The 12,120-nt window shown below is 33.8% G+C and overlaps 1 protein-coding gene across 13 annotated transcripts in view; it reads right to left on the bottom strand.

The window, feature by feature from the left end:
* The window catches only part of MYCBP2 (MYC binding protein 2, E3 ubiquitin protein ligase), a 177,824-nt gene that overhangs the window by 14,789 nt on the left and 150,915 nt on the right, over positions 1–12,120 (bottom strand). For 12 of the 13 annotated variants that reach the window (XM_027894283.1, XM_027894291.1, XM_027894290.1 and 9 more), the window contains 13 exons: positions 11,870–12,027; positions 11,268–11,467; positions 10,834–10,983; positions 8,841–9,001; positions 8,474–8,630; positions 7,613–7,837; positions 6,916–6,981; positions 6,063–6,302; positions 5,826–5,924; positions 4,819–4,899; positions 3,306–3,572; positions 958–1,241; positions 595–691 (listed from right to left, as the gene is read on the bottom strand). In XM_027894283.1, the coding sequence (XP_027750084.1) occupies positions 595–691; positions 958–1,241; positions 3,306–3,572; positions 4,819–4,899; positions 5,826–5,924; positions 6,063–6,302; positions 6,916–6,981; positions 7,613–7,837; positions 8,474–8,630; positions 8,841–9,001; positions 10,834–10,983; positions 11,268–11,467; positions 11,870–12,027 (2,185 nt within the window). The remainder of the gene's footprint in view (positions 1–594; positions 692–957; positions 1,242–3,305; positions 3,573–4,818; positions 4,900–5,825; positions 5,925–6,062; positions 6,303–6,915; positions 6,982–7,612; positions 7,838–8,473; positions 8,631–8,840; positions 9,002–10,833; positions 10,984–11,267; positions 11,468–11,869; positions 12,028–12,120) is intronic. The other variant, XM_027894284.1, reaches the window with a different exon arrangement.

The raw sequence follows: 12,120 nt of genomic DNA, 5'->3' as shown, positions 1-12,120 counted from the left end.
GTATTGTTTCTGGGAAATAGCTGATTCACCTTTCATCAATATTTCTGCAAAAAAACTGTCTGAAGCAGATACAGCTATGGAAAATTTAATCCCAGATGGTTAAAGTAATAAGCAACTATAAATAAGCAACATAAAAATGTAGATTTCAGTCAAAGAAAGAAGTCAGTTTCAACCAGAAAATCCACACATGAAGTCTAAATACTGTTACATGAAAACAACACTATTATATTACTACACAGATACTTTTTACTTTTCTATTAGAGTTCTGAGTGCTTAAGATTTAAAATATTAGGTTTTTAACTTAATAAAGTAGACAATGACCCACAATTGCTTACCTCTTAAATTTCTGGTACAAGTGACTTATTTAAAAGCTTATATCAAAACTAGATTTCTGTTTAGCAGACTGAGAACTCAACTGGCTACTGCTCCTAGCCTAGACTCTATCCTCAAAACTACACTTTTTTTTTCTTGAGACCAATGCACATTTAGCAGCTCAACCCAATGCTAACTATAACAGAAGGTAATGAAAAGATGTACTCTTCATTATCAGAAATATTCGAATATCCTCTACACATTTAAAGGACAGAAACTCACTGCTGCCATGTCTTTGATGAGTTTAATGATGATCTCTGAAATCTGTGTAGGTGTTGAACCCTTCATCCACCAATGACTTTCACCTCGACGAATGTAGCTGCAAAGGACATACAGTAATAGATGAACTAAACTCACATAATTAGTTACTATTTGTAAAAATCCAGGACAAAGAAATAAGTGTACATATTCAGCACATAGTAGCTTGTGGTTTGTTTTTTTTTTAAAATGAACTCACGAATAACATGACATATGGCCAAAGTGTTATACAGTTTTTTCCATTTATAAACAAAGATTATAAAAACAACAATTGACTTCAAAGAAGGTGCCTTTAACTTGAGAATATATACATATTTTTAAACAAACCTGGAATTGAAGATCATTGGAAGTGTGACTGTAGTAACTCCTTTGCCTGCAGTAGTGCCAGCTGTCCCTGTGATAGTAGTTCCTTTGGCTTTTAGCTGTACAGTGAGAGCTTTGGCAATGCATCCCAAAAACATGTCCAAGATACCTAGTTTATTCCAATCTCCTTTTTCTGTTGAATGAATGATATCACTTATATCTGCTGGTGGAAGAGACTTCACTCCTATAATACTAGCCAGGCGACTAGGGGTTACCTCAGGCAAAACTCGTCTCAATAATGATGTTACCTGGAAAAGAAAAATCAGAACACAACCATTCTTACCAAGACAGCTGGAGGTTTTCAAGTAAAATCAAATAAATTCTTTCTTCTTCACAAGCTATTTTAGTAAGAAGGACTGAATCTAATTTCTGTACTTAATTACTATCGTAAGAAATTCTGCAATGCTTCTATCTTTCAGGAACTTAGAATCCACCTAGAGAAGGGAGAGCAGCTAACAACAAGACAGTACGTTAGTGTATTAAGGCAAATGTGTTTATATATTGACGTTGTATTATGTGCATATAACTACACATATGCTCAGATAGACAACACCCAAATTCAGAGAGAAAGATACTAAAAATCTGCTTGAGGATACCAAGAGTAGAAAGGAACCGTCTAGTTCACATTACTACACTTACAGCCTGAGTGTAAGACACATGCTAAGGACTCATGCCAGTTCAGTAACAGTAATTACTGGTTTAAAAACCAGTAATTACTGGTTTAATTAAAAACCTCTCATCTTACCTACACAGGCTATATGGGCATTATTTATACATAATATGAAATACTCAAAACCCACTGTATACTTAAATCCTGTCCATCTGACAGACATTTTTACCATCCTCTACTTTTTCAAGGTCTAATCTTAACCAGTGAAGCCTCTGCTTCATCTGTTATGATGATTTAGCAAAACAGTCATTAGTCATTCCACAATTTCAGCTGTCACTGTGCCTTAAGGTCAAACACAATGTTAAAACTACTGCCTCCTCAAATCATGCAAACATTTATGAACATCTGGAGCACAGGAAACACGTATAAAGTGGGGCAATTGTGTAACCCTCTAATACCCTTTCCCCCTAATGAAGTGGCATGAGATCTTACTTCACACCTTCACACCTGAAAACTTCACTGCTTTTTGTACAGAACTCCTATTTGGAATAAATAAACACACTAGCTTTTAAACTTCACACATTTGAAAAATGGAAAATTAACAGCTCTGATATATAAAAGGAGCACCTCTGGTTTATAAATAGGTTGTCCTTATAAATGGACAAATGCAATACATGTACTTAAAGTCTCTTTTTTGGAATGTAATACATAACACTGGTATAAATTTAAATAGTACCACAGTCATAAGATGGTGAAAACTTTAGAATCTGAACTTTCATCTTAAAAAAGAGAATACTTAGTCATTGCAGCAGAAATTAAATTTCTGACAAACCAAACATACATACCTAGACTGAATGAAACTGTTCTAAACATGAACAACTGGGCTACTGTGAAGTAAGATTCAATGACCACTGTGAACTTCAGATTAACTGAAGAATCCTTTGCAACAGCATTCCCAGACAAAAGATGCATGCTTATGTAAAAGATCCCCACCAATTAGGACATACAAAATTACTAACTGCTTTTGTGCATCCTACTTAATTTCAAAAACAACCTCTGCCAAGCAAATCACATGTCCTTTTGATGTATGGTTTGAAAAAGCATTTTACCCTGCCCAATTAAAACCCCTTCAGAATAACGACAAGAAAGGTGAACAATATTACTCTAAGACATTTTAGTTTGCTGATTTAGGTTCATGATGACCTAAATTGAGGAATTTTGGGTTCTTACACCTCAGTTCTACCTCTTGGAGACAAAGCATTACAACAAACTTGCTCAAGAGTGACTTTGTTTTAATTTCATAACTGTAGCCTTCATTGTCTTCAGCACTGTTTGTGCTTCCTACAAATAGTTTCCTACAGTCAAATTGTAGTGGTGCTGGAGTATATATGTATTTATATATCAAACACATAAAACTTTTTAACCCCATTCAAAAACTGGAAAACCACCCTAAAACCTGACCCTTAAATTCCAAAAAGAAATTCTGTATTTATTTTTTTAACATATTCAGAAATTTTTACTTGCCCTCTCCTCATTGCTGCGATAACAAAATGAGTTGCGTTATTTACAGTTATTCCCTATGTGGAATATTCAATCAAAAAAATAAGTTCAAGTACACATTACACTATCACGCGGACAATTTTAGGATTCTAAAGGAATTTTCTAGGAATACCAAGATAAACAAGGAGCAGCTGGCCCTCACCTGTCTCTGTACCCTGGGGGAAGCAGTGTGTAGCAATGAGAAGAGGTCCTGGAGCAGAGTCAGCTGCTGAGCCAGGTACTGCCGGCCCACATTGGAGCCGCTCAGTGCCAGAACCATGGAGAGCAGCTCAAAGCAATAGGCGTCAGAAGAAGCATCTTCATCGTTGGGCTGTGAGTTGGCGTTCTCCTTGCTGGAGATGGCGTGCTCCCATTCCTCACGCACACGTGTTGCTTCCATTCGGATGGCCTGGACTATATGGGCACATACCTATCCAAAGAGAACCCAAATACATAGTAACTCCTAAAAACTTTTAGAAAGTGAATTATTATGTTTTAGGCACCTTCACAACTATGGCTAAAATGGAAAACCTGTGAAATTTTGCCTGTGCTTAAATTACTTTTTAACATAAATTCAAATGAAGAAGAAAATTTGGATTTAAGCATAAAACAAAGATCAGATAAAATTCTTCAGAATTAAGATTTAGATTTAATACCAAATTTGCTCATCTTTATTCTGGAAAATTTAATTGAAATTATTTTCATTTTTATTTTAGTTTCTGCCTTTTAGTTTACTTTTTACCTAGAATTCAGGCTAAAAAAACACCAGAAAACCCCCATATAAAATCCCTATGAAATACATTTACTCAAAACCACCAAAAGAAAAGGACTTAATAAAATACTTAGGTCTCTTGTTTTTTACTCAGGAAGCTTAAAAATATTTCAGAAACAATATTTTAATTTTACCAATAGCATGTTAAAAATAATTTTTAAGAGATTTTAAAGTTTGCTGAGTGACAAAAGAGGAGATTCTGCTTAATTTACTAAACTAACAAATTTCAAAATTATTAATAGCTCTTTTACTACTGTGAAAATATTTATGGCAATGTTTGCCCCATTATAGGTATAATATAATAATTATTAAATTATGTTATTATTCCAAATATGTTAGTATTCCAAAGGAAAAAAAATACTCTAACTACTACTTTATGTTAGAAAAAAACCAGACAAGCTAAAAAAACCCCACAACCCCAAAATTTCACTGATTACAGAAAAGAATAACTTAAGAATCTATGCACTGGTTACCTTTTTAGAATTAAATTTTATCCAACCTAAGTATTTTTTGATGACAGGAATGGGGAGAAAACATGTACAAACTAAGAATCTAAACTCTTGCCACTGAACCTCACCTAGATCCTAGTGAAGGTCTTCTACTATGCTATTATTACTGGCAAATATGAGGAAGTACCATTTACAACTCAGTTCTAAAACTTTTGGAATTGAGTCTAACAGGGTGAGAGGTTTTATCCAATTAAAATGAATTTTCCCTGTGTTGTTTCCACAGATTGTTTATCTAGAATAAACACATGTACTATTTAAAATATAACCCAAAATTTGTTCATAAAGAATGGAAGAATTTAAAGTACTAAATAAATGGTTCTATATTCACTGAAAATGAGCATATTTATTACAAGGCACAAATATTTAATCCTCAAATAATTTCAAAGTGAACAAACCTGTTTCTGCAAATTTGTCAGTTTGCTCCGGCTGAATATGATCCCTACCATGTGCTCCTTCAGGTCTGCATCTGATGTTGCCTTCATAAAAAGCATATTTAATAAGATCAAAAGTTTCAAGAACATTTCAGAATTACTGTAGCAATTAACATGGAATGTATCAACAAACTGTGTTTTAAAAGTTTGAGCTTTTTGTTACAGAGAAATAAGATGTCTAAGCAAGATCAATTTAACTATTGTTAATAAATACCTCTCCAAAAGGTAACAAACAAGTGGAGTAGAGTTATCTGAGATTCAACCCCTTCATGTAGGTTATTACAATCAGTGATAAGGTCTTTGTAAAGCAGTGCACAGAATATATTTTTCAGTTTGTATGTTTCATAATAAAAGAAACAGGGAACACACAACTAAGTTATCACACAGCCAGTGTGAGAAAAATACACTTTTACAAATGAATAATTCAGTCATGGAACTTACTGCCACAAGTTACTGGGTAGGACAAAACTATCTATCATGTGAAAAAAGAAAACTACTTTCATTTAGGGCAGTCCAATTTTGGCTATTAAACAGGACAGTCCATACACAGTAACCCTTCTAGGAACACTTAAACTAATCCCTGCTGGAAGACAGAGAAGTATAGCAGGTGAGAAGATAGTAGTGCGGTTTCTGCATATTTTTTTTCTAAACATCAACGGAGCCCCTCTTGAGGCACAGGATAATAGGCAAGGACTTTCAGGCTGACCTACAGGTGTTAAGGACTTCTGAAATTGTAGGCAAATTTGTTCCACCGTTACTATGATATGGTGCATTAAAGTGCATTAATGCATATCCCTAAATTATAATTTACTCATAAAAAGATTCACTGTAACTCTTTAAAAATAAACAATTGTGGCATTTTACTTCTGTTTTGATCTAAAAATTATGTAGTATGAGAAATGGGATAAATACTGAAAACCATCTGGATCATTTTTTCAGCAAAGTATTATTGATAGAATACAAATAAATACATTGTGTACTTTTTCTTCTCCTTCTGGGGAAGACAATAATGCTTTTTCTTCTTGTTCTGGGGTTGGCTCAGCATCTCCAGAGATGAGTTTTCCAAACACCTGGAAGAAAGACAATGACAATTAGCATATATCAAAGATAAACCTATGCAGCTGTGGCATTTTACTTTAAAACAAAAAGCACTGAGAGTCTACAATTTATAGTAACTTTCACAGTATAATGCATCATTAAAATCCCACCTGGGATGTTATAAGTCGGAATACTCTCAGTGTCTCAGATTCACAATTTCTTTGTTGAGCGACACTAGCAGAAATCTGGCCTGCTATTTTGATGCTTTCACCATCTTTCCATCCAAGAATTTTCACTTGTCGAACTCTTAGTGTGTTCTCTGGACCCTTCAATTCAATTTTGATGATGTGATTGTCACCCCCAGGAAGTTCACTTGTTACCCAGCCAATATGCCTTGAATCCAGCTCTACCTGTTAAAGAGGAATATAAAGATGGGAACTGATGTTACATCAAACAAAAAGTCACCTACCTCTAAAACAAAGCAATTATGCATCACTGCAACAAATACTGTGCTTGCAATGAAATTTTCATCCTGAGCAGTAAGACTTCTGTTTAATTATAAAAATATTCAACCTTGTGAATTCAGATTTTAAAAAAAGTCTCAAACCTAAAAAAATTATACATAGCCATCTCTCTTTTGTCTTTGAAGCTTAGTAGAAACAGTGGCCTACCTACACTTTTTATCCTCAAAGCAAGAGTTCACATATTAAGAAAACCTAACAAATTAAGCTTATTTTAAAATACATATTTTTTTTCAAATTAACATAAATAATGTTATAAGAATCATATATTTCGTATGGAGCTGCTATGTTATTACCAGAAGCTGGAGTAAAAGCTTGATCAATATTCAGTATACAAGGCTGAATTTTATCATTAATAATGCAGTATTTCCCAAGAATTATTTTTAAGCCTGATATTTGTAAAGTAGTTTACCTACCACAAGAAGTGGAAACTATTTGCTTAGAAAAATCTCTGCTATGTGCAGCCAAAAAATGAAAACAGTTTTCCTGTTAAAATGTTTACCTGCTTTATTCTGCAGAGATCTTCTACTGCCTTGCCAGTTAGGAAGGTCATTGAAGTCACTTTGTTCTGTAACAGACAAGCAAAATAAGAATGAAACACTTCAACTGAGGGCAGTTCTAACTATTCCCATATTAAGAGAGCATGTAATAAAAGCGAGAAGTTGTTTCATTGCCCCCCCCCTCCCAAAACTTTAAAAGTGATAAAAACCAAGGACAAAGAATTCCAAAGCACAGCTCTCAAAAAAAAAAAAAAGTGCTCTTTAATATAAAGAGTTGTAGTTGAAATACAAATATATCTGTAACATTACTGAACAGATCAGTAAAACAGAATGTAGAAAATCTAGAAAATAGTTTGAATTTTATGAAAGCTCCTTATTTCAATGCTTCTACAGAAATGAGCAAGAAAAATAACTTAAAATTATTAAATGCCTGAAAATGTGTCTGATATTGAAGATGCCAGTTAATTAAGTTTCCCTGTTTCAAGTTCATGCAACTGCAAACTCAGACAGGCTGCAAAATCAGACGGATCCTAACAGTTACTACTTTAAAAATTACAGGATTTAGAAACTTTACTTTGAAATGTGAGCTTATTAATTAGAATTATCAACTGAATTGAAGAAAGAAAAAGTGGTTCTTGATTGATAAATACATACAACTTGGACTTCAATGAGAGATATTTAATTTCATTTTCCTCTTACCCCAAGATCTCTGGAATTGTCTACATGAACACAAACGTAACGTGCATTGATTCCTTTTACACAGTTAATTGTGATGTTTTTAGTTTTGTTTTTATCCTCATCTCCTGACTCCCAGAATGTTTCTGTAGACCCATCTGTTAAACTACCAATCATAGCAGGTCGGCTTGATGTTTTAATGTCAACAATGCTGGTTAGGTCTTTTAGACAAACCACTATACACAGTTCCTGTGAAAAGAAATGAAAATACTTAGAACAGCTGAAAAAAAGTCCAAATACAGGCATTATTTACGATTTTTAAAACCATGCAGACATTTCTGTTCTGAGGAATATGCTCTCAAAGAAATTTGTCATTTACTGGTTCAAGTTACTGAGTCCTTTAAACTAAGGGAAATATTAATAGCTAACAGCTGAATGTATTAGTAAATGCCTAAATGTATTAGTAAATGGAAGAAAACAATTTAAAGATATTAACCAGAAGTATTAATTTGTGCTCCTTGAAATAACAGAAGAAAAAATATATAAGCAAATACTAACTGGAAGAGAACAGCATTTAAAAAATTAACTAACTTAATGACACAAATGGACTACAAGACACTCCCCAAACACTTCACTTGTAAACCAGCACTTAAATGCATTGCTCCAAAATTTAGGTTTGAGTGATATACAGGTTAAGGGTCAATATTCGAACCTCCAAAGCTAAACATGAGAACCTAAATATCAGTAACAAGATTCCAAACTGAGATACATTGAAGGAAATACGACATTGCAATAAGCAATCTTTTAATTCAAACAGAATCATCATGGGAAGTACATGCTCTTCATAAATGATCTCTGCTTCTGAGAGGGAGGTGGAATACTTGCCTGATTCATGACTTCAAAACCAGACTGAATGCTGATACTAAAACTCTCTTCACTATCTCCATCATCAGATTTAGACAAAATATTGTTGATATGATGAAAAACGTTGCTCTGGTGCAGGAACTGGTGATCGGATTGTTTGAATTTGAGACTCCAGCACCTGAAAACACATTTAGCGGACTTTGAAATTTTGAATATTGTTCAAAGATATAACCTAGCAGTGAAACTATTAATTACATTTTTGCTTCTCAAAATATTTTCTATAATCCTTTAATTTCAAATTTTGCATGATGTTAAGTTTTTCTATGTGTCATTTGAGGAAGGCAGGAATAAACTTTTCTTAGAATTTTAATAGTGAATTTGTGCTTACCTTAAGGCCATTTGCTGTAATGCACTACCACTGGGAAGAGACATCATAAGATCAGAGATTGTCTGAAGAAGGCGATGAAAAGTGTGCGGTAAGGGGTGAGCTGCTTCACCGGCAATCACTATATCTGACAGAGGATGCTCACATACTCTTGTGTCTTTTTCCTAAGATGCAAAGCAGTTTTTTCAGGTTATTAGCAGACTTTTGGAGAAAAAAAAAAAGGTGAAGTAAATAAAAATATTTATGCTGTTTGGTTTAAGAGTAACTGCAGCAATCCTGTAATGAGGATGAACTTAAAGCAGTTCCTGTCAGAGAATTTTTACAATAAGTTATACGTGAACCTCAAACAAAGAATTTGGGAAGTATACTGTATGCTACCACTTATTTCTCATTATTTAAAGATGTGAAATACTGCACTGCAATAATGTGAGAAACTAAAAAAAATAACACATTCCAGCTGTTAAAAAAAATTTTTTTTGAGCACCAAAACCCAGCCATAACAAACTTGATAACAAGCTAAGGTTATTAATTGCTGCACTTCATTAGAGTTGTGAAAATAATAATTCTTAGGTAAGGTGTGTCAGTATCACAACTGCTGTGGACTGGGAGACAAGTTCCACTTGGCAGTGGGTACGAAGGCAGTAACAGAGCAAGCTGTGTTCTGGGGAAGAGTAGCAGAGAAACCAAAGGAGCTTCTGTTCTGATCATGATATGCTCTTTGAGAAGGCATGGAAAGACTCATTTATGAAGGATACAAATTGTTTCTCCCTGCTTCTTTTTTACAAGAAAATCTGATCCTGTTTCAACCACAGAAACCAGCTGCACAGACCCAACATACTGACAATCCAAATTCAGATTCAAAACTGTTATTTTAAACCCTTTAAGTTGTCTATGTATATTCTTGCAAGTAGACTTCCCATGGATCTCAACTGCTTTAATACCTAGAAATGCCATGGTATTATTGGAAATTGATTTTTGGCACATGCTTACCTAGAGAAGAATCATCAAATCAGACATTGCTCTGTATTTTGCTGGAGGGTGTAACGTGGTAGAACGTACTCAGTGTATGAATTAGGAAGTATTAAATTGAACTCTAAACTAAATATTATCAGTTCATCAGAAACAGTTCAAAGTCTGGGTATTCCCATTTTCCCCAAGGATCCTGTAGGTAGCATCCTGTTCTCACCATCTCTGCAGCTTAGTAATTCTTGCATTTTGTTTTGCTTTAGCAGGTTACAATGCTGAAAAGACTCATTTCAGACAATCTCATTTCAAAACTGGCTCAGATTTGAAGTGATAAAGATAACTCTGACTTACTAACAGTACTAGCATGCTTTTTTGTGAACTATTCTTTGTGGATATGGTAATGTATTAAATCAGAGCTCAGTCTAGAAGAGATTGTATGATGATACCTTTTGGATGCGTGGTATCTTAAAGACTATACCATTTTACATAACTAACTATAGATTTTTCTTAAATCACTACATTAACTATGTCTAGTGTACACAGAATTGTCTATATATAATTATTTATATATACACACATGTATAAAGAATTACATAAGTTAACTATACATTTTCATAATTAACTATGGACTTTTCTTAGAGCACTGAAAGACAGAGTAGACCAAACCACAAAGCTTCTCTGAAAGTATTTTCTCTTTTCTTTCTTCTCATTGTGGGGCAAAGGAAAAATAAAAAGCAAACCGTGAATTTTTTTGTTACTGGATTAACAATGTGATTGTGCCTTTTTGCTTTTTTATTTCCCATAAATACTCAAAAATGATGCATTAAAAGACTATGCAATTCATCAGCACAAAAAATCTGATGATTTGGAAGAAAAATTAATTTATCTGTGTCTACAAAATGAGTTCGACTACAATTTAAGGTTCTGTTTCAAAGAGAGAGGATTAAGGAATTATTTTTTTCCACATAAAAATATTTCTAATTTGCCTACAAAATCAACAGATACAAAAGGAATGCTGAATGTGACTTACTTGTTCTGCATTTTCTTTATTTGACTTATTTTCTTCATCCTCTTCTTCTTCTGGCTCTACAGGTGCAGGAGTCAGGGAAGCCACAAAATGCCATAAAATATCATGAAGAGAAGTCGTTTGAATGACATTACAAAGAAGCCAGTTGAAAGCCTAAAATAAATTACATACAATGAGTTATCAATTGGTTATGTTAACCTACTGGAGTAAAACAATTTCTTAAACTTTTTATGTATGGAGGTGCACTGAGATGCTTTTGGACAGGCAAATAAAAATGCATAGGTCTTCAAGTAAGACACATTGCTCTGTAGCTAAAACAGTTTATTAAAATGACAACTATATTACAGGAGACACAGCATAATCTTAAAAAACAGTTCCAAGACAGAATTTACAACCATTTTATTTTAATCATAGAAGGTCCATTAGTACATTAATACCTCCATGGCAAAGACTCGGCAAGCAGATTTCCGTAAGGCTTGTTTCATTGCTATTTCAAGTCCTTCCAGATCATGATGCTGGATTACAAATGCCAATACTGGCCACTGGAAATTTCTCTCTCCTTTGGAAAGAGAGCTGTGGGCGGAGATTAACCGAGAAAGTTCAGGAGATGGATGTCTCAGGAGAGAGGACCCCACTTCTATTCAAAAGCATAAAAATATGCATACATTAGATTCTTTGCACATTTTAATTTTATAGCCACAGTAAAAATAAAAAGCAATAAAGCACTTTTAGAATTGATATATTTTTTCCATGAGAAAATTGCATTAAAAAAAAGCAATATGGAAAAATGATGCTTCAACTGAGAAACAAAATACCACCTTCACTTTTAAATCAAGCCCAAAGACTTACCACAAATTTCAAAATCAGTAATTCCTGAGCTGATTTTAGGCTAATCCTGTGCCAACTAACAAACAACTAATGCTTATTAATAACTAAAAATAAAAGCCACTTATTAAAAAAATACATTTGTCTATAGTTTCCAAGAAGAACTGCAAATCCTTGACTAATTTTTCCCTTCTTCTGATGTCTGTGCTCTTACCTGCATCTCCACTGTTGACTCGTCTCCTAGGGATTGCCTTTACACGTGCTGGCAAAATTGAGTGCTGTTTGTCATATTCTGATGCAACAACTGAATATGATCTTTGAAAGACTGTGCGCTTTGCAAGATCTGTATCTGTTATTGGACTGGTTTCCAGACTGCAAAGAAATAAGTGATACACTCATTAAAAAATATATAGAGTATTATTTGAATTACACATAAATACTAAGTAAGGATACATGCATTTCATG

This window comes from Empidonax traillii, unplaced genomic scaffold, assembly GCF_003031625.1.
Source record: "Empidonax traillii isolate 1590-97213 ecotype Southwest subspecies unplaced genomic scaffold, ASM303162v1 scaffold423:size1405600, whole genome shotgun sequence".
In the NCBI taxonomy this organism is placed as follows: Eukaryota; Metazoa; Chordata; class Aves; order Passeriformes; family Tyrannidae; genus Empidonax; species Empidonax traillii.
The sequence above is the reverse complement of the archived record's forward strand: the minus strand, read 5'-3'. Positions and strand labels throughout refer to the sequence as shown.